Here is a 27,497-nt window from a genome sequence, read left to right on the forward strand (position 1 = left end):
ATGCAGGGTATCGTTTCCAGATATGGCATTAAGTGCCATTCAAGGCAAAAGCAGTGACCACCATACAGGCGCAGCGGGCGTTATTCGAACAAATCACGGAGCCATTTTCATGTGCGCTGCTGTACTCCACGCAGCATGAACGCGGCCAATCGCCCCAGGCACACGTGTTTATCGCGGTTGCTTTGTTTGAATTTCATGGATTGTGTGCAATTAAATGCAATGAAATGAATGAATTGTAATGTGTACAGTACTGTGCTACCGTGTCAATTTCAGGTGTTTAAAAACAAGAACACTAAAATGCAAATTTCTGCACTCGCCTGCACTCACGTCTAAATGCGGTCCGGTTGGAAGAAATCACGTGCCATGGCGTGGGTGTTCCGAGGTATACACCGCGTGAAATGTTCGAATAACGGCCGCTGCATCTGTATCATGACTGGATGAATCCTGATCTATGATTCGTGCTCTATATGAGGAAGCTAAATCATTCTTTAAGCCTTTGTAATGAGATTGTACATCTTGATAAACTTTACAAATCAACGCCTGAGGTTCAGTGGATCATTTCAACTTTTGGGGCCAACACAGTTGTACTGGTCCCATGAATCTGCAAATCCGACCCTTCAAACCCAGAACTCCTTATTCTGAGAGTTAGAGTAAAACATACAACACTTAAAATCTAGTTCAGAATAGAAGTACATCTGTGGAATTCTACCATCTGCTCAAATTGATTTCAGTGACTAGACACATACAGTACAACTAAATACATCTGCTCCATGATGTAGTAAAATATTGAGCTGGAAGGAGACATTATTCTCCACTCAAAGAAAAACGTGATGCAAGGTAGAGGTGACAGAGTGAAATACAGTAAAAGATATGCATATCTCAAATAGTCATTCAGACTGAAGATCAGGCCTCAGCACCTCAAAGTAACAGTAGAAAATAGGAATGATATATTTCATTTCTGCGGTCAATGTATCAATGCAAAGACCCCAAGTCTAAAGTTTTATCTACTACCTCGTTTCTGTGCTAATCGTTGTGTTAAATGCAAGAAACAGTTACATTGTTAACTAGATCTGTTTCTTTCTTTTGGCAAAAACAAAAGGGAAAGAATGGTGCACATAGGCACAGAATGCAACACATCTTGTTGTAATAAATGTGTTACTTAGGTCCTTCCCTTAAACACATTCCCAGATAGCTCAAACTTCTACACCCACCACATCATGAATATATATTTATGTCAAAAAGAGTGCTACTTCCCTTAAAAATCAACATACGGTTTACTGTCATGGATCTTGTGACAGGGTGAATGAACGTCACCAGCCATATGCCTGGAAAACCGATGTTTAGGCTTGCAGTGCAGCAGTGACGAGGTTAAGTTGAGAAGGGCTGCTTAATTAGTCTGACCCCAGCTGCATAATCAAGGTGTTAAAACCCCAGGCTGTACACACATGCAGGAGAGCTGGTGAGGAGACAGGACTGAAAATGCTGAAGAGTTTACTGCTGTAAGGTCTGTGTTGCAAAGTACATGAGTGTTGAACTGTCTGTCTCCTGCATACTAAAGAGAAGCTATTTTGTGCTGTCTGCTAAAAAGAAGCTATTTTGTTTTGTCTGCTGAAGAAGAAGCTATTTTCTTTTGTTTGCTGACGAGAAGCTATTTGTTTTTGGTGTGCTGTATGTTTTAAGGCTCAAATAAATAAGCCTTATCCAAAGAACCCGCGTGTGTGGTTGCATGTACCCTGCAACAGACCTCTTCTTGTCTGCCATTCTTGCCCTTCTAGTCCCAGATATTGGCCAAACCGCCATACATGCATGCTTCGCTCCTGCACTCGTCCCTGTGAACGCCTCTGAACAGCGGCAGATTTCCAAATCCGCCGCCCCACGGAACTTGCAGGTGTCGGCGGCCTCAGTGCTGCCATCCTCCTGCTCCTTTGGAATTCCAGCGTCAAATGACGTCACCAACGGGACATCGCATAGTGGCACATTACCATGGAAACCCAAAGTTGTGACGTAATTTGACATTGCAATGTCACGTTGCCATGGCAAAAAGATGCCATGTGATGCCACGTTCGTAACGTACACGGCATAATTTAACGTTGGGATTCCAAAGGAGATGTAGGGCGGCAGCAAGGAGGCGGCCAACACATGTAAGTGCCTTCCCATTAGGTCCGATAGGGCCGAGAGCAAAAAGCATATGGGGCAGACATTTTTGCCGCCCCAAAATGTTGCCGCCCTAGGCCTGAGCCTAATGGGTCTAATTGGAAATCTGCCACTGCTTCTGGAAGAAATCTCATACTCTCGCTGACTTCCTCCAATCTGGTTTCAGCTTCGCTCTCTCCCAAGATAAACAAAGCTACAATAAATATCTTCACTAATCAACACCCACAAGTCTAACCCACGCTGCCTCTTCTCGGTCTTTGATTCACTTCTCAAACAACCATCTGTAAGCTGTTTTTCTTCCTCCATTTCAGGACTAAGGTGGATTCCATTTGTCAAGGCATCCCCACTGTATCCTCTTCCTAACACTCCTGCCTTCCTTGACTCTTTCCCCCCTCGGCACAAAGGAGAAAGTGTAGCTGTTGCTCTCCTCCTCTCCCTCTTGCCGGGATGTCTTCTGTCTATCTTTTTTCAATCTAATGCCATCTCCTGCCTGAAACCTCTCACATACTGCCCTGCACATTTGTAACGCCCTTCCCCTCAATATCCATCAAGCACCTTCTCTATCCACCTTCAGGGCCCCTCTTAAAATGTACCTCTTTAACAAAGCATTTCAGTAGCTCCAAAGTACCTCTTCCATATGCACTTACCATAACACTCTCCTACTGTCTCTGGAAATTCTCCCTACATAACGCTTAGATTGTGAGCTATTTGGGGCAGACTCCATTTCACTTTCACTTTGTTTGAAGCGCTTTTTCCCCAATATGTCTCATTATTTTGTTCTGTGTATTACTGCTGTGAAGCACTGCTTACATGGATGTCGCTATATACAGTGAATAAAGATATACATAGATACAGTATGACAAACTGGTGCACACTGGGAAAAAATGCCCTAGTTATGCTCCGTCCTCTCTTGCTTTGATAAACACACTCCTGATAAAAGGAGTGCATCTGGGGAGTGTACCGAAAGTGCGGTCAGTTTCTCAATCTCTATGTGTTATGGTTAGGCACTCACAGATTAACTCGATCCTTATGAAATCTTTGATCCCAAGGTTTTCCAGGAAGACTCCAGACAAACTGGTTGTTTTGAAGAAGAAGGAAATATCAGCACTGAGCTCGGCATGAAAGGTGGGGAAGTACAGGTACGAGGCCATCGTGTTGAAAGAAGCCGCATTCCAGAAGCTTCCTGCAAATAATAAACAACTTGGTTTACCCAAAGCTGGATTTGCAAAGAGCATTTCCTGGTCTTCCTGTGCATTGTTCGACAAACCATAAAAAGTAGTTATAAAGATACTACATCTGCACGTAAAACAGAATCTCGCCACTGATACTCACTGTCGCCATAGCAACGTAAGGAGCCAATTTTCCAGGCTGCCTCAGAGCCTGGTCTGTTTGTGTCTGTGATCACTATCTGGGAGACGGGCAAGTGGTCTTTGAAGTTAAGAAAACCTGTGTCGTTTGTCCTGGAAAAGAAAGAAGAAAATTGTTTTATTTTTTTTCTTAAATTAGCACATCACTCTTGAGTCTCGGAAGCGTATTGCAGACACGTTCATAGGATAAAAGTTTATCTAAATTAAATCAAACGGTCTTGACGTCTCAGGAGACTAACCCAATGCGTGGCAGTGCCCAGGCAAGAAGGGTTAGGGACACTTCTCTTTTCAATGAGGGCTCTACTGTATGTACAGTAACATGGGGCAGCCAATAAAATGGGTTCTCTACCTTCAGCACCACCTCCACAAGGACAAATAAGGAGAAGAGATATCATCATAGTAATATTCCCATGCAAAGTCCTTCGTAACAGAGTCACAAAGAGAGTGTCCCGCACTTTATATATCTATACTGTAAGACACACTTGGAGAGGTCTTCATTTTTCCCAAAAGATGCTTATGATCCTGAGTTAACCTTTCAATTTAATGCTAATTCCCATCCAGACCGAGAAAGAGAGAACGAGAGAGCCATATTTTTGTAAAGTATGCAGTGACTTGTATTACCTTCCTAATCAAATGACTGAAATTACCATATTGCAAAAGCCATATTTCAGGGCCTGGATGGGAGTTAGTATCATGAAATGAAATAAAAATGCTTTGCGCATCACTTGCGAATTGTGACTGAGCTGCGGAAATGCGAATAGACGGTGGAAATGTGAGATTTCTGATTTTTTTAGCGTTTAAAGGTTCTCTGAACTGTTTCACCGGAATCAATTTTGGTGAAATAACCGTTATAAAGTTTGCAAACACATTTTGGATGAAGTATACATTGGTAAGTTTAGCCATATTAAAATCAGGACAATGAATATGCTCTTCTGTTGCGTTGGCTCCTACAGATATAGCGCGATTCAATTTTCGCTGTAGTGGGTGGAACGTGGTCGTGATGGCGGCCCAGCGCAGAGGCAATTTCCCAGAAGGATGAATGTAGCGTTAATTCTATCCACTTCAAAATATAGGTATTCACAACCATACCACACCATTTTTTATATTACGGTATATTTTACTTTTTGTATCCATAATGTATCACATAATCATGCTGAATGTATCATGTTAAAAAAAAAAACCTATTTCTCATCTGTTTGGTATTGAATATGTTCTTTTTCTGTATCACTTCTTAGGTCCTATTGTGCTGATGGAGTTAAAGGTTCATTTAACCATTAGAATTGCACTGCTGGTCCTTTTTTTTCACATTAAGTCAGGGGGGTCTCAACTCCAGTCCTCAAGCCCCCCAAACCCCCACAACAGGTCAGACTTTGAGGATATCCCTGCGTCAGTACAGGGGGCTCAATGAGTGGCTCAGTCTTTCCCTGAGCCACTGATTGAGCCATCTGTGCTGAAGCAGGAAAATGCTGAAAACCTAACCTGTTGGGGCGACTGGAGTTGTATTTCGTAATTAACCCCTTGTAGTCGCTTTTTCAGAGGCACTTTTTCTAGGGAGACTTTTTAAATACAAAGATACCATACAGTAGGTGCATGTTTCAGCTTTGATCACATAGAAGACAGATCCTCAAAGCTTCATTATTGATTTAACGATCTGTTAACTTCAGTTGACGTCTCGTTAAGAGACAACGGGTATTTTCAAAGCTCAGTAACGATGCGCTGTTTTTAGTGGTAACGAGCCCTTGCATTACTTTAACGGACGTTAGTGCTAATGAGATGCAGAAGAGGCGTTCCCTGTAACAGCGCAGATCCCCAGAGCGCCGGGACAGTTACCGCAGGGATTTAACGTTATGTTACTTTAGTCAGAGCTAAAGGTGACGTTACTCACATCCAGACGCTGAAACAGGTCAGTCACAGTGTCTGGTAAGACCCCCGTTTCTCCTATTTTAATGATCATATGATTATTTACAGGGTTTTTCCCCTCTTCTGTCTTCTCTTTATTGTACTTTCATTAAACACCTATTCAGCGTCTGCATGGACGTAACGCCAGCTTTCGGTAAGTAAGACAGGCTTATGAGCTTATGCTAATGAGATCACTAACGACCATTGTTTTTGCATGTATTTAGCTTTGCAGACACATGTTAAACTCAGACACATTAACCTATTTCGGTAACGTCCCGTTCGTAGCCCAGATTTAATGGGCCTCTGCGGATCGAACCCATTGGGAGTTCCTTTATTTATGGAACAAACAGTAATAATGGTGGAAAAGGTATTACATTGCATAGTGTTCTCACAATGGTGTAACTGAAATATATACTGGTGCTTGGCCCATTTTTAAACTCAATCACAAAGTTCCCCATCGGAAGCTTAGTCAGACGGTGTCGGCCCTCGCGCCCCGGTGAGACGTCTGGTTTTATCAGAAATGAACAAGAACAATTTCTTGTTTTCCTTCCCCATAGAACCAATTTTATAAGGGCATACTAAAGAGAGAGAAAAACACACACACAGTCCGCACTGCCCTGAAGCTCTGCAGTCAGCGGGTAAGATACATATTTCAAATCTCAGCATGGCACAAAATCCAAGTCATTTTGAATCAGGAGGTCAAATAGAGCAAAACACAGTTAGAAAACATTAAAAAAAAAACATGATGCTTGGTACAATGCACAAGGTATATGGGACTTCTGTTGCTTTCATACATTGACAACTCTGTATTTAAGCCTCTTTGAAGCTCACTTACCTACAGACCACAGAAACAATGTTCAGTTCAATCTCTAACCCAGCTGCCATGTGCACAGTAAATTCATAGTCATCAATATGAAGAAATACTCCTGATTTAAATACTTGTGTGTGTCAGAAAACCTGTTTTATTTAATGTCACAGATTCAGTAACTCATATCCAACAGTACATGCAGTATTGTTCCTTTGTGCTGGACGTCCTTTCAAGGTTACAATCAACAACATTGATATCCCTTGGATGTAGGCTACTGGGAGACAGTGGTGGACTGCTAGCTATCAGCTGGTTAAGCTCACATTGCTAGGCTGACACCAGTACACCATTCCAGTCATTAGGTTGGTACCTTAGGCTTAGCAACTCTATGCAGTTGGTATGGAAATCCTTTTAGGAAGTGTGGGACGGGACACATTTAAATATAACATAGAGTTACATGCTGTACACCATAAAATAAATAATTAGGTGATACAATTACCGGTGCTCCTGGTCCAGGGAAACCCCTGTTAGTAATCCAAAGTCTGCAGAGAAAAATGTAGGTTTCCAACCCCAATAATTTAGGAGAATACAGATTTTAAATTATCTGAAACATTTAACTCATAGTCATCAACCGCTGAGCATCTTGAGGAGTCTGGCACAAAATAGAGCAGGCTCACAAGCAGTTAATTGTGGAGAACCACAAGGGTATAGCATTGCAAACCTCTTACATACAGGGATGAACATTATGAGAAGCCTTTAAAAGGTCACTTTTGCTCTATATGCCACCATTTATGCTGATCCAACAGCCACTGTCATTCCAACCCCTCTTTATAGCACTTTCAATGTATATTATTTGGGTCAGTGCTTTCGTATAACTGCAATTAATTAGCTGGCCCCTCTTTCTATGTACCTGCCTGTGTGGAGATTATAGGACCGGAGCACTGTAATCAGTGCAGAAAGGGAGGAGTTGCCTGTAATTAAGATACAGAGCTCTGAAGTTTAACAATTATTCCCAGTGTTATATGACCTTTGGAAACCCAATCTATCACCATGAATACCTGAGCTAAGAGAGAGGCTGAAACACATTGCTTTATAATGCACCGCAAGCCCCCTCTGGAAGCTGAGGGGTTAATCTCAGGTACCAAAGATGTGATTACTCTTTGCAGCGGATATTTGGGCAGTTTTATGAAGCACCAAGTGCTGTACATGGGAGACAGCATAAAAGGAAGCATTAGCATCCCACTGTTTTGCAGCTGAGGAGACAACTTATCTTTCCAAAAAAATGTAACTGTCTTCCTTACAAAAATATAATGACCTACAAAAGGGAAACATCACTTTCCCATGCGTTCATATGATCCAACTGAGCCTGTTAACCTGAAACAAACCTCTACGGGAATCAATGCAGGTACACAGTATGTAAGATAATTCATGGCCACCTGTCCAGCTTACTTACCATTCATATTTGTCCGCATCGCAGTTGCAGAAATGTCTCACATCAATGCAACTTTCTTCCAGCCCACATGCACACTGCTGGACTCCAGGTAGGGATCCTCCCCAGTATGTGTGTCTCTCACTGCCCCTCCCAACCCACCACGCGAAGGGGGCTCCATCTGCAAAGACACAAGCAAAGCACATGGAAATATCTGGTGTCGTGGAATCTGCGGGGGATCAGGGACTAATAATGCACCAAAAGTTTCAATCACTGGTTCACAAACTCGACCCAAGCTCAAATCAACTGGCCTAATACCTCCAGTGCAATAATATGGCAGTAGATCATTGCCCTGATATCCACGGATGTCCTCTCCTTGTCTCCAGCATGGAAGCCACAATGGAAAATGATAGCAGATAAAGAGGGGGATGATTGCACGTAAAGGAAACGCAAAGTTTGCTTTAATGTTCCATTATCATCATGTGTTTATTTGCATCAAATGTGAGTGTTTCTTATAAGTGAAGAGCAGTGGAAACATTGTATGCTAAGAGATAATGGGGAAAGGCCGTTTTGCAGACCTGTACGAGATGGTCTAGGACGCTTCGCCGCAGTCACTCTGCCACCGGGACATTTAGCCGCCTATCTGTTTGCTCCCAAGGTAGTGTATACCCTAACTCCTTAAAATTACCCCTTACCTGAAAAAACCTTAACCCCTTACACTAAAACCCCTAATGCTAACCCTAATAACAATAACTCCATTCCCTAAAACCCTTAAATGTAACACCTAATGCTCAGATAATCCACCCTAAAATCCCTCATCTTAAACCCTAAAAACCTTTACCCTAAAAACGAACAACCCCTCAAGTTTATGCTGTGATCAGTTACCTTGGGGCTGAAACGGCCGAACGACTGACTACCTCTGGTGGCTGAATGAGTAGTGGATGCAGTGAACGATCCCATTCTGTGTCTGAGACGTGAATGTGCTCACGAGTGGTAGATGTATGTATCATAGTGAAGCCTATCATTAGGCAGAGCAGTGTATCACACTTCACACTGGGGGATTATTTTGACACGGAATAAGATACATTGCATTATAATCTGTGCATCATGTAACTCCTTCCAAGTTCCTCCTATTACTACCCACTAAATTGCAAGCGGAAAAACCCTGACGCAGGATCGAAACAGCACAATTGGCATCAGTTTGGCTTCATAAATTACCCATAGGAAGTGATGACATTTATTTCTCATACAAATTAGGACAAATACATAGTACACCGCTTAAAATGTCATTTGCCCATTTTACATTTTGGATGAAAACTAATAGTTGCAAAGCACTCAACCAACACAAACAGAGCTACCACGACCACAGACTTTATTTTAATGTAAATTAAAGAAAATAGTTTTTGTTTTGTAGATTTTCAAATCCTCGCTGTATGTTTAAATTCAATACACGCTCTTGTAAAACTGAAGAGAGCCTACTGGGTCATACAGAGAGAATTATCCCCCGCAGACGTATACAGAGACGTGCACATTTATAATACATTTGCCTATATCTCTTGGAAACCTTACTTGCACATACGCAGCTTGCATTTCAGACACACATATTACTGTACCATCTGCAAAAGCAATGCATATTTCAACAGAAACAGCTTTCAGATCACTAAGGTGACCTCATGCTCCAGATGAACAAGGTTAGGTTCAGCTGCATCTGGTTTTATATCTCTCATTCCAACAGATATTCCTTTCGGTGCAAACTGTGAGGAGCATGTACAGAGAATGTGATAAGCACAAGTAAGACAGAACTTTACTCATTAATCTTCTTGAGCCAGATCTATATACAACCTTCTGCAACTTTATATACACACATACACCCCCTTGCAGGCACACTTACCAGAACGCATTCCTACTGTCTCTGTATGTTCTTCCTACGTACCGCTTAGATTGTAAGCTCTTCGGGGCAGGGACTCCTTTTCCTAAAATTACGTGCTTATTCCCATTATATGTTATATTATGATGTCACGTGTATTACTGCTATTACGCGCTACAGTATGAACCCAGATGCCGCTATATAAATAAAGATATACATAAAAACATGTATGTGTCATTTGTATATATACACTGGGAGGCAATTACAGAATACCTCAGAATTTTTTTCCCATAAAATATAATTTTATATCCCCAACTCTTATTAATCCTTACATCTTGTCAGCTGTATGTAACTATAAAATTGCAGATACCAGGCCAGCATCGGCTAACAGTGCATTTGTCTGAAGGTTTTGTTAGCATTAGGAAATTAAACATACTCTCTCAAAGAAGGAATTTTGACAGCAAATTATTGAAGTCTATCGTATACAGGCGCAGCGGGCGTTATTCGAACAAATCACGGAGCCGTTTTCGTGTGCGCTGCTGTACTCCACGCGGCATGAACGCGGCCAATCGCCCCAGGCACACGTGTTTATCGCGGTTGCTTTGTTTGAATTTCATGGATTGTGTGCAATTAAATGCAATGAAATGAAGGAATTGTAATGTGTACAGTACTGTGCTGCTGTGCCAATTTCAGGTGTTTAAAAGCCAGAACACTAGAATGCCATTTTCTGCACTCGCCTCTTAAGACAGTACGGTTGGAAGAAATCACGCGCCATGACATGGGTATTCCGAGGTATACGCCGCGTGAAATGTTTCAATAACGGCCGCTGCATCTGTACCATAACCCCGCCTTTTCATGGTAAATGGTAGCAGAGGGGTTAATAATGGGAGACTAAACCTTGCCATGATATCATCATCACACATGAAAAATGAGCTGCTACCAGAAGTCATCGGAGTTGGGAAAGGAAGGGGATTTCTTCTCCTATTACTGTACTTTGAGAAAACACAATCAAGGATAATAAAGTCAGCAGCTCCCAATTAACATAGAAACAAAACTCTAAAGTTAAAGCCTTGTTTGTATGCCTTAAATTAGTTTTCCAATCCAACGCACACAGATTTATTAATCCCTATAACATCTTCTTCTAGCTGTGAACTTTTAAAATGTTGGTGCTCGTTGATTAATAATAATAAAAAAGAGATTTAGAAAAGTGCGTTCGCAGTCAATAAACACGCACCTACGTGCCAGCCAAAAGAATATCAAATCTTGTATTAAATGCTTTAGTTTGACTGTTAATGGTTAATATTACACACGCGGGCCTCTGAAAGACTCCTTTGCATTAAGTTAAATAAGGAATCCGTTTTCTGTTCCCTATTATACAGTCCACTTGGGGTGTAAACTGCCCAGTTCTTCTTTCCCGATTGCATGAGTTTCAGTTACTGAAAACTGGTTGGAGTGAACGCGAGATGCAGAATAAGCAGAGATTGCAATCATTTTTATTTAAAGTAAGACGCTGTCTCATTTTTGAACAGACATTAGAACCAGGAGATCTTCCAGTTTAGGACTGCAATGTCTCTGCAGCAGAGAAGACCTCATCCTCATTCTGAAGTGGACTTTTCATTTTTAGTCTTAAGCTTTTAGTTACGTATTCGTATTTACTATGTCATCAAGAAGCTGCCAGCGCAGGCAGGCACTGATCACATGATTTGGTCTAAAAATAACAGGAATATTACTAGAAAATCCGGCAAACTGAAGCATTTTTCATGATGTTTGCAATGTATACCAATTTACCATTCTGGTAAATGACTGTGGATTTATTTGGTGCTATCATATGAGTCCTACAAGGAAAAGGGATTTAGATAAACACAGGAAGCCAATTAATAACAGATAATATCATTTTTTTTCCTACAGGGTTAGATGTGACTTTTTGCTACCACTTAATTTTCATTTGCACCCCCATTGAGAAGCTTTCTAGCCAAAGCACGTCCAGTAGGGTCACAGTGAGGCTGCAGACTGAAGTCAGAACATTTTGGAACACGAATCCCAGTTAAATTGCAGGAAATCCTTGTACCTGCCTGGCTCAGATGACAGCTGACTGTGTGATCTAAATCAGATCTGATGTGTCGGTAAATAGTGAGCAGCTGGAATGGGTTTGGAGCTGGATTCTAAAGTGATAAAATTCAATTTTCAAAGTCAGGGAAAAGAAATAACCTTCTGCCCGTCATCTGGTGTTATATGAGGCATCACAGAGTTATCTGAGATCAAAATTCAATGGTGTAATTTTGAGTAATAGCATACTATTTCTGTCTTGCATTCTGCACCGCTAATGTATTCCAAAATGTTGCTGAATCTCTTTGCTGCGGCAATGATGCTCTGCAAATAATGCAGTGTTACAAAGGACCATTTCTTGGGGCATCACATACACCGTTTAATTACGATTAATAAGCCTTTTAATTCTAGATGGACCTGCAATGTCTCCAACAGAAATTACCAGAGAGGTTAAATTCAGTGAGAGCCCATCAGGATAAAATCATTCACCCCTTGAAGGGATTGAAGAAGTTGTCACATCCCTTTTAGAACCTAATATCAGTCCTAACAATATCCCAATTAAATCCAAGGTCACAATAAAAATACACAATGCAACCCCAGGGGACCTGGTTCAGCCATTACATGTAAATCCCCCATTTCATCAAGCTCTGGTGCATTGACTTGAATAGGAGTTAACGCCCATCCCGGTGCGATAACCAGTAATGGAGATTAATGAATAACCCTCATAGTGTTTCTTACAGTGGAAGAATAAGGTGACTGGAATTCAATTAAGGTCACATATTTCAGGAAAGGGGGGACGGTTCTATCTGTGTCTGCGAGATATGATTATGTGAGCCAGGTAACAGTGGAAAATATATGCTTATCTCATCTGAATTTCACTACCAAGAGTAGGAGGAGGAATATGTCAAACACAACCCGTGGCATCTTGTGCTCTACTCTGTGCATTCATTTCCATTCTCTAGCTGGGGGCTTATGAGAACCAGAAACCTGGGGTGTCTAAAATATGGGTTACGATGATAGGAAGAAAAAGACTAAAAACACTATTATGTGCATTAGAACAGACTGTACCCCAATGGTGCTGCCAACTGATAGTGAAAGCAGCAATCACTCCCCCAACATTTTTGCAAGATGTTGATCCAACAGATCCCCCAATAGATGGCTGCAGGGGACATGTACTTCACAGCCCCCCCATACTGATCAGTAAGAGTTGCAGCTTACGAATAAGGGATATATATTAAGCGACTCTAAATTCATTCAATGGTCAAAGGCGGTACAGTATCTACAGTATATCTGCTGGTTCTGGTGTTCACTTACATGCGAAAATAGCAAAACTGATAACAATAACAATGGAATTACACTGTTTCCGGTATGCCTGCTAGCACAGCCAGTCTGCAATAACATACTTAGAGGCAAATCTCCCGTCACGGCAAAAAAGCTTTGCACCAATCTGTGAGAGGGGCAGTATAACAACAGGGGGAACATGAGTGCCTCTAAATCCCAACCTGTGCTTATAGACCTTGTCCATATCTGCTACTATTGGTCTTCGCTTACATGTAAAAAGAGTGAGACGAATACCAACACGGACTGGACTAATATTGTCCCTGGTATGCTCTCTAGTACTACAAGTCTGCAGTAACATACCCTATTTCCTCGATTCTAAGACGCACCTTTTTTCCGATTTTCACAAGTCTGAAATTGGGGTGCGTCTTAGAATCGATGTATTAAAAAAATACAAAATGAAAAGGGTCCACAGTACTAACCTCCTCTTTTCACTTACCATGTTTCAGGAGAGGTCCCATGTCAGCGGAGGACAAGCGGGCGGCAGCAGGAGAGGTCCCATGTATGCATATGGTTGAAGATGGACAGCGGGCGGGAGTTCGGCGGCGGCAGGACAGGTACCAAGTCTGCAGGACGAATGAAGATAAGAAGACAGTGGGCGTGCGGTGGAGGTGGCGGCATGAGATCATAATAGCAGGAGAACTGAGCAGGAGCAGAGCTTCATAGGGGAACGGCTGGGGATGGGCGCACAGTAACCGGAAGTCAGACACCGGTCAACTTCTGGTGTTACAGTGTGCTCCTTCCCAGCTGCTCCCCTACGCCGTTCTGCTCCTGCTCAGCTCTCCTGCTATGATGTTCTCCTGCCGCCACAACCACCGCCACTTTACGCCTGCTGTCTTCTTATCTTCATTTATCTGCAGACTTGGGCCCTGTTCTCCCGCCGCACACCTGCCCACTGTCCATCTTCAACAATCTGCAGACGTGGGACCTCTACTGCCACCGCCACCGCCGCTTCATTCTCCGCTGACACGGGACCTTTCCTGAAACATGGTAAGTGAAAAAGTAATTTTCCTCGATTGTAAGGGCCAAATCGATGGTGCGTCTTACAATCGATGGCGTCTTAGAATCGAGGAAATACGGTATTATAAGCCCCCGCAGGCAGCTTTCCCTTCAGAAAGGACGACCTGGCTACATTACCCTTTACAAACTGTGAGAGCTGCAGTCATAGCCTGACCATGCACTGACCTAGACAGAGTGTAACCCTTTATACAGCTGCAACATTGTCCCTTGTGTCTATCTCCCAACTATCCACACAACAACAGATTATATATATATCAATGTGTTATATATGGCACAGCTAAGAGTCTCGGAGATATATTAGTATCTAATTTGTAAAAATCGCCACCTTATAATGTTAAATAGTAATAATCAGCTATATGAGGGTTCTTCTAAGAGATGAATATACCACCTACTCTTTTATTCTATAGAATCCGTTTCCGTGATCATTTTGGCAACACACCAATTTTAAGTTCGTGTACAGTATTTTATTTCCTTACTTTAGATTTAGAGCACTATGTTAACAGGCTGCCCTAGCCTATTTTATTTGTATTTGGCATTAAAAGCCAAGTGTTACATCCTAATCATATACTCAGCTGGTATCTGGGAGTCTAAATGCCAAAATAAGGTATTTCTTACTCTTTTTGTGTTTGTGTTAATCAGACCCTACTAAGATTTTGTTTAAAACATCTGCAAGCACAAATATCTACCAAATATCTTGTGTGCCACATTAATTTTCCACCCAATACCTGCCCTCAGAAAAGAAAAATTAAAGCTTGAGTAGATGAAAGCGCTTTGCAATTTAACACCTACTCTAATAGCATCACAACACAACACAGATTATAGTAATTTACTAAGAAAATAATGATGTAATTAAGGCTAAATAATTCAAATTTAATCAAGGACAAGTTTTCAAACAGTTTTTTTTAAGCTCACAATAATTGCCATATTTAAGAATCCCCACAAATATTATTTGATATATGTATGTAGCAGAATAATTTTACAATTCTTTAAATAAGTATATGGAAATACACTTTTAATGCCAGGTCAATCCCTTTCTGTTTAACAGCTAATCGTTTACTGTTGTTTAACACAATACATACCCCATTGCATGTGTCAATATTCTGATTGCTACATTATTTATGAAACATGTAAAATTACTTTAGGGATATAGGACTGTCCATCCCTAAAACTTGTTCATTTGGTCTCTGATTTCATTTGCTGAAACTCCATACGGTATTAAGGAAGTTACATTGTAACACAACTCCCATCTACAAGGGCAAAATAACAGAAAATACAGTCCTCCCTCCTGGTGGAAGAAAGAGGCTGTGATATATATATATTGTGTCACAGGTAGAGATGGGCAAATGTTTTTTTTTTTTTTGCGTATTTCGATCCACCGCATATTTTTATTTTTTTGGCGGATTTCGATCCGCCTCGGACTGGTAGTTCCTTTCGTTCACAGATTTCTGACGATCACTCTCAAAAATGGCGATCCACCTTTTTCGGATTTTTTTTTCTATCACTGACAATCCAGGTGTTGGATTAATAATCTGCATCAGATTCTTTAAAATCCCCCCAGATTGCATCCAATTAGCAGATTCGCATAAATCTGCTCAAAGTTTTTAGTACCCAACTCGCGGACGGATTTTGTTAAGGGGGACGGGTTTTGGTAAGGGGGACGGATTTGATCTGAAAAAATAAATAAACCCCCAGAAAAATCCAGGAAACGGATTTGGACATGTTCGTCCATCTCTCGTCACAGGCTCCTCTGGTAGTGCAGGGGCTTATAATCCTCAACCAAAAGGTGGACACCTTTACAACTAACAAAACATGCTCTGATCTAAAGAGCCTCAGAGAACAAGTTTGGGGTTGTGTTAGAAAAAGAATCTTTACCTAAATTGCACATCAATACAAGTAATGGGATGTTACACTGGCTGATCTATCTAATAATTTCACAAGTCCCCTTTTCCCAGCAACATAAATGTTATTCTTTTTAGAAAAGTCATATTATGTGCATCATGGCCCCCTTCAGGCATGAGATCTTTTAGCCAGTTGTATACTTCCCTGGTTTGCTTGTTATAGCAGAAGAAACCATGGCTAGCACTGCTGTGTGGCAGGAATAACACTTGATCAGCCTAATTCTTGGTTGTCAGGCTGATTTGTCTTGCTGATAGGCTTTCCGCACAGTCAACCTACACAGCGCTAACCTACATGTCTGACTGCAGATTGGAAAAGACTAAGGTGTGACTGGATTTTATTAACTGTCCTTGCAAATCAAGCTGAAATGTTCGCTTTTCAACCGTGATCTTTTATGATTTTGTCACGGTTTGTCTTTGCAACTATGTATCAAACTCCCAGTGCCTTCCTGCAGTAAAATAATGTTAGAATGAATTCTAATGGGTTCCCTCTAGCATCAGCGTATGAAGGCCACTGGTGGGGAGGTAGCCCTGGTTGTGCCCTAGTAAAGATATGTTATAAAAGCCAGGGTGTGCAGCGCACAGCAAAGATAGAAAGAGCAGGTCTTGCAAAAAACAGTCCTTTGTTATTAGGTCATATGGGTGTGGGACAGCAGCAAACCTTCAACGCGTTTCGTTCAAAGAACTTTATCAAGAAGTGCTGTGTATGGTAAAATCAACAGTTTAAATGCAGCTGACTGCCTTGATTTCGCGCCAAACAGTGACGTCACTACGCGTCATCAACCAATGAAAATTGTGTACCCCGCGCATGCGCCCCGCGCCCGAGTACTCAGGGATTCAATGCTCATTCCAGCCATGCTCAATCATGAGCGGCACGCCTCTCGGGGCGGCCTCATCCCTAAGAGCACGCCTCTGGCAATTGCAGAGGATCATCTCCTCCTCCCCGCTCGGCGCATGTGCAGGTAAACTACTGTGTATTCTCCCCAGTTCAACATAGCGACCGCAAGGGCGGCTTATGTCTGATTAAAGGGGTACGATATATTTATACACATATTTGTATTGTATGTGGAAAATCCACACATATACATAATGGGGAATTACTAGGCAGGCAGCTACATTGTGTAATACATAAACAAGTGCAATCAGGTGTACAACAAATATATAAATAAATACAACTAAATACAAGAAAAAATTACCTTATTGAATATAAGAAAAAATATACATAAATCAACACAATTATATATTAAAAAACTATTATATCAAAATAAATTTATTAATTAAAAAATGCTAAAAGAGCAATATTAAAACAAATTAAAAAGGTGTAAATATATCTTATACCTATATCTAGACAACAGCAAATTGCATGCCCCTATTGATGAAATGGAGTTTATATTGTATTAACATTAAATTCATTTGTTCATTCATATAATGTAAAGTGCCATATACAAGGCATATAAATTTATATATGAAGAAAACTTCTTAGTTAATATTTCTATATCGTGGTTGAATAGATGAGAGCATAGTATAAAGCATGACTTCCGTTTATCACAAATAAATTAAGGCAATATACATTTTCTTTAAATTCCCTAAATACTTTATCTGTAAAACAAATGGAAACAAATTTTGCTGAAATAAACAGATAAACAAATAAACAAGGGGTGCCCCTTATGAAGTCATCATCGATGACGAAACGCGTAGGGCGTGGTTTGTGAGAAGCCGTCACGTGCCCATGTCCTTGCTGCTGGTGCTAGAATTTTGGTTCCTGCTCCCCCGTGTTGGGTTACTAGCACAGAGAACTTGGTGTGGCTATTGCTGGTTCCCGGAGGGACTTCCTGTGCAGAAGCGCCGAATTGGAGAGACGTCACTTCCGGTATCTGACTGCATGGATGAGAGACGCGAGCGGACGCCATTACCCTGATCGGACGGCACTTCTGGCACATGAGAGCCAATCTCATATCTGCTATTTTAAACAGTACTTTTGTGAGTGGGCATTTGTTGATTTTAATGTTCTATAAACACTTGTTATTACGTTAATGCACTAGGTGTGCGCCTGTTTTCTTCTTTTTCTTTTCATAGGTATAATAAGGGAGTAGTGAACCCTTGAAACGGGCTGCAAAACACCTGGAGACATTACTTTTTGGAACAGGACTCTGTTTTTTCAAAGGATTTTCTAAACAAGGTTTTTTAGTCTTAGTTTTTAGTACAAGTTATTATTGAGGCAACACAAGCTTTTATTTTTAGTTTTTATTAGGAATATGTTTTATTATTGTTGTTGATTGCTATTATATAAGTATCTTTGATTAATAGGTTCATATTTTAAATAGCTTTTTTCTCATCACCCCGTTGGGTGCATTTACAGGCTTATTCTTCTTCAGCTTTGTATAGGATAATTAGAGGCGCTACTTCATTGATTTTTGTTTTTCTGTGATATATATATATTCGTTTGTAAACATTACTATTGTGTAATTATCTTCTGTAAAAAACATCTTTATAGTAAAAGTTTCTTTTGGGGAGAATATGTTTTTCTTTTTAGCAGCGATTGTAAAATTGTCAGTATCCTTTTGCTCCAGGCTCCCAAACTTGCTATAAGAATGAGCACTTTCACTTGTGTTTTGATTTAGAATCAAAAAACATTTTAGTGCTTGCTTTTTGTTTGGGGATTTCTGCTATATTATGGAAACAAACAACAAATAAGCGAGAAAATGCTAAACTAGTATAGTAAATGCCCCCCAAACGTTTAATGTAAGTATAAAATCATACAAACAATTAGGAAACTAAAATAATATAACTGGAAAAACATTGAATGAAAAATATATAGTTAGAAACACCTAAAGCTAGCCACAGAATGGTGTTCTGGTTTTTGTTTTAAATCAATGTTTGGGTTTTGATTTGACACATCAGTGTTTACCCATTTCTAATATGTCACTTCATTTATGTAAAACACATTTTTTATTAGCAAGTTTTTGGGCAAATAAGAATAAAATGACCACCATGCCAATCCGGCCGCCCCTTAGTACATATTTAAATAATTTCCATATATGGCTGATGTGGAATAATGCTAAGGGGTCAATGTATTAAGGCAAAACCTTGGCATTTTCACCCTGCACCTATGTTTCAAAGTATTTTGCTCAAATTTCCTTCTGTTTGCCCCAGCTTGCACCTTGGGGAGTGTCAGTAGGAGGAGTTGGGGGGGAGAGGGGAGTTACATGGGGCACAGATTATAATGAGATGCATCACATTCTGCGTCTCTGTCCCAGCATGCACCTTGGGGAGAGTCAGTAGAGGGAGTTGGGGGGAGTTACATGGGGCACAGATTATAATGAGATGCATCACATTCTGCGTCTCTGCCCCAGCTTGCACCTTGGGGAGAGTCAGTAGGGGGAGTTGGGGGGAGTTACATGGGGCACAGATTATAATGAGATGCATCACATTCTGCGTCTCTGCCCCAGCTTGCACCTTGGGGAGAGTCAGTAGGGGGAGTTGGGGGGAGTTACATGGGGCACAGATTATAATGATGTATCACATTCTGCGTCTCTGCCCCAGTTTGCACCTTGGGGAGAATCCGTAGGAGTTGTGAAATAGTGTAAGTCTAACATTCTATAAGAACCTATTTTTACAAACAACGCAGCAACTCTGCTCCAAAAAACAGAGCAGTGCGTCAACACACACATTTTCTACGTTGATACACAGACCCCTATGAACACATTAAAAAAAACCTGGATATTGGATTATATTTTCATAGAAGCAATATCCTACTGGTATATTGTTCACAATCACCTGTGACCTATTTAAGGATCGATGAGCATAGATAACCATACAGTATGATGCATGCTAGGCCACAGAGAGCGGATGCCATGCGAGGATACAATCAGCAAACTCAGCTCTAGGGTCTTGTTAACAGAATGCCATCAGCATGTGAAGATTCAGTCTGACACTCTTACCTCAGTTTCTTCACCCACAGTATTATATGCGACACATTCGGCTCACAATTTACAGATTTATAACTAGATTTTCTGTCCTTGTACATGTAGCTGTTTTCATTGTAAACACAAAGTCATTTTTCAGACACTAATAATGCAATGAATGGCATATCTACACTTTTAGTGGATATGAGGCAGCAATCTGTGCTGCTTGAGTTTTTCTTTTTTTTATTTCTTTTTTACTTCAGCCTGGATCAGATAAGGTAATATTCTTTCATAGACATATTTGGGCGGATTTCAGAACACTCACATGGGTAAACCTTGCCGTAGTGAGTCCGTTCTATCGAAGCAGTAACAAAGGAAGGAGGAGGAGTAGGGGTGTGATACCTTTTATTGGACCGACAAGTAGTTGATATGTTACAAGCTTTCCCACCCCTCAGGATCCTTCATCAGGAATCTATTGAGGAGCACTTTAATATTAAGAAGATGGAAATTGAATATGGAACACAGGGCTGTCAACAAAATATTTTGGGCCGAAAGTGCCTTTCTTCTTTTCCCCCAAATGTCTTTCGCTCTTACACCCTTTATATCATTTAAAACAAATCCCCCTTGTGGCTTTCTGTTGTCCCCTCCTCTCATGTACTATATATCTATTATTTCCCCTTAGTCTTTAACTGTTTTCCTTCCCACCACATGCTTTCCCACTCTTTCTCTAACCCACTTATCCATCGCTTTCAACCCATGACTTTCTGCCTCCCTCCCCCCTACCTCAAGTCGCCGTCCCCTTCATGTTTATCTACTTTCCCCTGTAGGAAGGCAGCAGGCATTCGTAGCATTGAAGAAAACGTTTCTTTATTGAATATATATATTCATCCTACGTGTTTCTGTCCCAGCTGGGACCGCAACGCATAGGATGAATATTTATGTTGAATAAAGTTCCTTTATTCATTTATCGGATGCCCGCTGTCTTCCTACAATTGAATCTATTCATCACACAGGATCAACCACAGGATCAGACCTCTGACACCATATGGTGCACCACTACTAACTTGTTTCAGTACAGTGAGTAATAGGTGTGAAAACTATAAAACCATTTTATCTAAGTATCTTTTCCCCCCTCTCGTCTCTCCTTTCCTCCCACCCAATGCCACTGTATTTCCTTCTACTCACTGCTTTTCTCACACGTTTTCATTCTATTCTTTGACACCCATCATCTCAGTCTCTTTCCTTTTCCTATTCATGCCATTCCCTCTCTTTAATCTAAATGTGTCTCTCTTTCTTTACTCCCCCGTGTCTTACTTATTTTTCCTTCCTGTAACTCTTGTGATTCTTTTCGCCTCAGCATATTTCCTCTTTTTCTTCCCCTTTCGCATCTTTCTCACTCTCTCTCCCCTCCCCATGTCTTTCCTCATTCCCCTCACCATTGGGTCTCTTTCTTGTTCATTATGTTGTTCTCTTCATTTTCTCTTTGTATTTTTCTCTCTTCCTTTCAATATGTCACCTTCCCCTTTCATGTCTAGATGAATGTTGAAAGTAGAAGAAGCACACAGGAGCCTTGGTTAGAGTTCAAAACTTCTTGTTATATTAAATCAGAGCAAGTGTACAAGTAGTGACGTTTCTGGACATCCCTACCCTTTCCTCAGACCATACACCAGGATTATGGTCTGTGGAAAGGACAGTGTTGTCCAGAGGACAACAGAGGGTGAGCACCAGGAGGGAATATTGCTTTTTTACAAATTTCCAAGCAGTGGTGTTCCCCTCTCACACACCTATTCCCCTTTCATGTCTGTCTTACCCCCCCTGATTTAGCCGTACCCACTCCCCTTTCTCAGGTGGTCTCTGTTGCATTCTGCAGTTTGGCTGTTGGTTGCTCTCCAAGGCCCTGCACGCTGAACTCTCATCTCTGGGAGGGGAACCAGTGAATCAAAGATGAGGGGATTTTCCTCTGTAGGGGGGCCACGGCAGATCATTGATGTGGCGGAAGGGGTTTGGCTGACTAATCCTAGTTCCAGCTGTCATTCCCTGTCGATAACCCTGATGGAACCCATTGAGTACTTGAAGAGTGCTGCTCTGTACAATGAAAACTGATCATATCATCAATCTAATCTTCACTTGTCCACACCGACCTGACAAACAATGTGTGGCTCCCCCATATATGATTTATCTGAGGTCTGTTGGGACTCAAGCTGTTTAGACAATGGGCAATCAAAAGCAACAAATGTTTGTGCAGATTAAAGATTTCCAAGGCTAAAATACACCTCTATAACATTATAATTCCAATGCACAGTATATCAATTACAACTTTCTTTTATTAACCCACAAGACAACTGTACGCCTGTCAAGAAAAGTGAGCAGTCACTGATTTATCAGCACAGCACACCTTGTTACTTTATACACTATAGCCAGCTAAGGTGTAAGAATGCAAGCTAGTCTACTCTTACTTAAATTCAGTTGTACAAAAGTTTCTATTTATTGAAGTAGATGGTTGGGTATGCAACCAGGTTATCATTTTCTAAGGCATACAGATTCAGCCAGTGCTTTTGATCCTGCAAGGTTAAGGTTTGAATGCACAGATGAAATCCCCATGGTTAAAAATATATATCCCCATTGTAAGGATTGAACAAGCAAGAATGAAAGTGTTCAAGCCTCTAGAACACCTCTTGTGGAATACACTCCTTTGATGAGGATCAAAGACACATGTGTGCCACAGAAACTTGTTCATGTGTCATTGATTGCTGGCTAAGAATGACAAAGAAAGCAATGCAAGAAAATGGTACAATACAAAAAGAAAAATGAAGCACCATTTCATGCATTCAGAAGGGGCATTCAGCAGTGTAACAGGGACTTATCACTGTTTGAGAGAAACTGCCTCTAAATCCAGCAGTGTGCGGGTTAATTGCACACAGGCAATCAACCAGACTCCACCTGGCTGATTAGGACTTTTAGAAAAGCCTGATGTGAGAAACAGGAGAGAGATTCCTTAGCTCACATTTGGGCTGCCATAAGGAGAAGGAGGATTGCAGAGATTTCCTTAGCCCACAACTGGGCTGACCTGAGGAAAATATAATGTCTTTATGCACACAAAAGGACTGTATGCTGACAGCAATACAAGCGGACAAGACCTCTATACCTGGACACAGAGAGTGTCGTAGCACACAAGGATACCGACCCAGGAGAACAGAGGCATTCCCCTACAGCTACAACAGAAACAGATAAGATACTTTCTTGTTGGACTATTGTGTATGTGTGTATATATATATACATTGAAGTATCTACTCTCATATAGGGGTATTTATATGTCTACCTACACATTAGGCTATATTGTCCACTTGCACAACAGTATATTACTGGTGGTAGATAGCCACTGATCGTAATATATACATACTGCGTGTATAGGGTATAGCTCCCATTTCTGCCTAATACATACGTGCTAATTACTGCTACTTATATGACTACACCGTTGTGTGGACTATTGAAACAGTCACCTAATCCGGTGCTCAGAGTTTTTGAACAAATGCTGGAAAAGCTGGATCATCCCCAAATATATATAAACAGTCTCTGTTGTGTCCATGTGAAACTATCATGCCACCCCATATGACCACATCCAGAACGAAGGAAGGGAGAAAGGGGGGAGAGGGGAGAGAAACATAACGGACAGTCCATGCACTGAAATGAATGCAGATTTTGACAAAGTCCTTCGGCGTGACACGCGTTAGAGGATCCGCCAGGACTCTACTGTCATGTCGATTTTCAAATAAATACTTTTATATGGTCACATCATCCAGCTCTGTGTCATTTGGCTGTGCCCCGGTTATTCCATTCTATGGATATCTCCCTCTACTTATATGACTACGTTCGTAGATTTCTGTCTACTAGTATTACACAAAAGGACAGAACCAACTAATAAGATATATATACTCTAGACTCTACTCCACTACGTGAAATTTTATTAATAATTGATTTTTAATAGTTTATTGATATTGTGTAAATATATACTGATGTAATAAAATGTTATTATTTTGTTTTTTAATACTGATCCCACAAGGGATAACGAGATTGACCAGAAGGAGGTACTAATTCATTGTTTACCCTCTGCCACAAATCAATATCTACATTAGCTTGAGTGCAACTCTGTGGGGTTTCTTTTTGACTCTCTTAGAGTTAAATCTGTATGATATTATAATATTATACCCCAATGCACCTGCCTTATACTTTTTGTAGGGCTGTATTCTAGGAGAGCAGTCTGATTCATCTTTTATAATAAGACTAATGTAATGACTAAAGGATTCTCATGACTGTGCCGATAATATCATGAGGTATTCATTATTTTAATCAATCTGGCACATAAGAGGTTCATTTTAGCTGTATTGAGACGTTCCTTGACGTTGGTTAGCAGACTTGGCATTATTTGATCAAAGGAGTAACCAAAAGTCTCCTTTGTCTTACAGATTTAGTTTTCACTATGTATATTTATTTCCCCATTTAGTATAACAAGAGACAGGGGGTGCCCAATGCTACATCCCATTGACAAAACATATATGGTAAAAAGTATCAAATAAAATTGAATACTTCATTGAAGTTATATACAATTATATACAATTGTTATATACAATTGCCACGCTCAGTAGCTCTCTTGTTGACATCAATATATATTCATGATGTGGTGGGTGTGGGAGTCTGAGCTAGCTGGGAATGTGTGTTAATCAATGTCTGACATGTAGCAGTTGTTCGGAGGCTGGTGGCACCTCCCCCCAGAGCTCACTCCTCCTCCTTCACCTTTTTAACTTGGGAAGTCTTTTCATTTTGCTGCAGGAACAGGACCTATAATGGTTCTTCCCCTCTTACAGAGGTAAAAGGAAGGGTTCACAGTGTAGTGTAGGACCTGCATTAATTTGGTTATACCTTGGCGTTGGTATACAGGCTTATGACGCTTTGGCCAAAGGGTTAACTAAATAACCAAGTATTTAATTTTATTATTGAAGTATTCAATTTTATTTTATACTTTTTACATATATGTTTTGTCAATGGGATGTAGCATTGGGCACCCCTGTCTCTTGTTATAAACAATTGCCATGCTCAGTAGCTCTCTTGTTGACATAAAAATATATTTATGATGTGGTGGGTGTGGGAGTTTGAGCTATCTGGGAATGTGTATTTCCCCATTTAGTGCTATCCCAATGGGAGAGGTGCAGGGATTCACTTTCTGTTTTTTCATTTTAGCTGTAGGTTGACTTAAAAAGACATGAAATGTTTTTATCGCAGGTTGAAGGCTGACCATGATTAGTTTTATGTGTTGATTAAGGGATAAGAGTATCTGGTGTAAGCTTCTGGTTTTGTAAGTGGGGGGATTGAAAAAAACATTGTGTGTCAATTCTTCCCTGACAGGAGGAATAAATGAAAACCTTATAAATGTACCTTGAAAGACATTCTTTTGATGATATGTGGAATATCAGGGGATGTGGCCAAGATGACAGGCCAAAGGTTTGTGTAATGTTACTAAATATTAAATCCTGGGTCTGACAGAGATTAGCAAGAATGACAAATGGATATTTGTAACAAGATAATTGGGATATGAATCCCAAAACTAGTGCTAAAGTACTGCTGGCACAATTAGATCATTAAAAAATCAATTAATGATGTAGGACAGACAAGCTTTATAAATGAATGAATAACCAAGTTCCATATGTTGGTGCGGACAGGCATACAGGCTGGGGGGAGGGGCAATGAATGAAGGAGGGAAACGGAGCCACAGAAGTGCCCACCATAAGTGGAGAAGCCCAGCAAACACCAACCCTCCCTCCAGATCACAACCCCACTATACCTGGTGCCACGCAGAGACGGGAAAGAAACAGCCGTTGGTCCATCCGCGATGTACACTGGCGACACACTTTATTCGAGCTCGGCTAGTCCCACGAATTCGGGTATACCCGGGTGTATTGAGGTTTGTGACTATTTTCTGCCCGAGTGCATTGAGGTATTTTCCAGGCAGGGATTGAAGCATTTTATTCCCGCTGGCTGCAATACTGCACAGTATATATATATATATATATATACTGCATTACAATTCATGAATTTATGCCATCTGGTAGACACGCGAAGCATTGCAGCCTATTAAATCCTAATCATTATCATTTAACAGATCAGCCGCCCGTCAGCCAGGCATGAACCCAGGCTGGGAAGGCAAACGCAACGGGGCTTGTCAGAGGTGAGGAGCGGCGCATTCCAGGTATCTGCCAGGTACATACTGGGTATTTGCTCGAATAAAGTGTGTCGGTGCAGTAGGCGTGTTCCAGCCAAGGTAAGTAATACAGAAAAAATGGTTGGAAGGCAGCGCATTCCTAGGTGGTAGTATTAGGCTACCAAACACAACTTGAAGAAAAAATCAATTTAATAAACAAAAACGGAGGCATACATGTACAGGCGCAACTCTGACACGTTTCGTTCCCATAGGAACTTTGTCGAAGAGTGTGTCACTAATACTATCACCTAGCAGCGCGCCGCCTTAAACCCATTTTTTCAGATATTTGTAACAGTTGCGATTACACGAACCAAATGATATAAAAAAAAAATAACAGGGCGGTACTGTATATGTTATAATCTCTGATATCTGTTTCCCATGAAAAAATTAGAAATTATGTTGTCATATTTCCTATCCAGGAGTGCATATTAAGTATTCAGATGCAACAGTGAAGAAGCGTAAGTCTAATATTACAGAAATAAAGATATGAACATGTTTCTATGTCCAGTCAAATCTTTTGTTTCCCTTTCTTTCATCAAGAGATTGATGATAGGGGGAGGTGGGGGGGGGGGGCGGATGGGGTTAGGGATACACCCAGAGAGGAGGCTTATGTTTTCAATGCAGAATGTTTACAATATAAACCATGCATTTGAGACATGAAGTGAGATTTTAACCAAGGAGTGCCAATGCTATGGCACGTGAAATCTCATATTTTCCACTCAAATCTTATACATTTGGTAACGTAAAGGATGTTTATGTATCTTTTTATTTTATGAAACTGTCTGCCTTCATTGTATGTTCTTGTAATAATCTTTCTGTAAACTAAAAGCTATACTACTTTGTATATTAAAACTAAACTTTAATAAATATATCTTTGAGCTTTGCTTGAACTTGCATGTTTTGTACAGAGTAATTTACATTTTCTGGCACATTTTGCTGCAACAGATCTTCATTTGTTAAGTGCATATTTTCTTTAGTAAACAGGGAACATACACTCTGCAAATTAATATTTGATAGTTCTTTGGTGGTGGATGCGAACTCCAGATATATTGTGATGGATTGAGGGGAGATATTACTCATTTGAGGGACCTTCCGCAGGTGTAAAAGTGGATCAGCTTCATATCGAGGTGCTTGAAAAATGCTGTCCCAAATCAGGAAATTCTCCGATTCCAATAGAAAGAAACTGTAATATTTTTATTTTATCAATTTTAATTTGTACGCTCTGCAGCATCTCTAAGTATAGTGTAACTAGTCAGAGTTTGGTCACATTAATACATGCAGTGCTAAGGCAGACTGATTAAATGATGACGTGCTAAGGGGAAATTGGGTAGCTAAGAAACAAAGAATTACATCATCGATCAATAAGGTGTTTGCAATCAGTACAAAAGGCAAACATCTATGTTTCCATGTAGGCAGTTGGGAGATAAACAGATCACTAAACAGAGCACAATTTATGTTAATTAAAAACACAGAGGCTCCCGCATAGTAATCCAATGTTCCTTATTTGGACCAGATTTTC

The 27,497-nt window shown here is 40.7% G+C and overlaps 1 protein-coding gene across 2 annotated transcripts in view; it reads right to left on the reverse strand.

Moving 5' to 3' along the window:
- CNTNAP5 (contactin associated protein family member 5) overlaps nt 1–27,497 on the reverse strand; it is a 401,478-nt gene that overhangs the window by 82,329 nt on the left and 291,652 nt on the right. For both annotated transcript variants that reach the window (XM_075609766.1, XM_075609767.1), the window contains 3 exons: nt 7,679–7,835; nt 3,487–3,614; nt 3,167–3,337 (listed from right to left, as the gene is read on the reverse strand). In XM_075609766.1, the coding sequence (XP_075465881.1) occupies nt 3,167–3,337; nt 3,487–3,614; nt 7,679–7,835 (456 nt within the window). The remainder of the gene's footprint in view (nt 1–3,166; nt 3,338–3,486; nt 3,615–7,678; nt 7,836–27,497) is intronic.

Source organism: Ascaphus truei, chromosome 7, assembly GCF_040206685.1.
Source record: "Ascaphus truei isolate aAscTru1 chromosome 7, aAscTru1.hap1, whole genome shotgun sequence".
Classification (NCBI taxonomy): domain Eukaryota; kingdom Metazoa; phylum Chordata; class Amphibia; order Anura; family Ascaphidae; genus Ascaphus; species Ascaphus truei.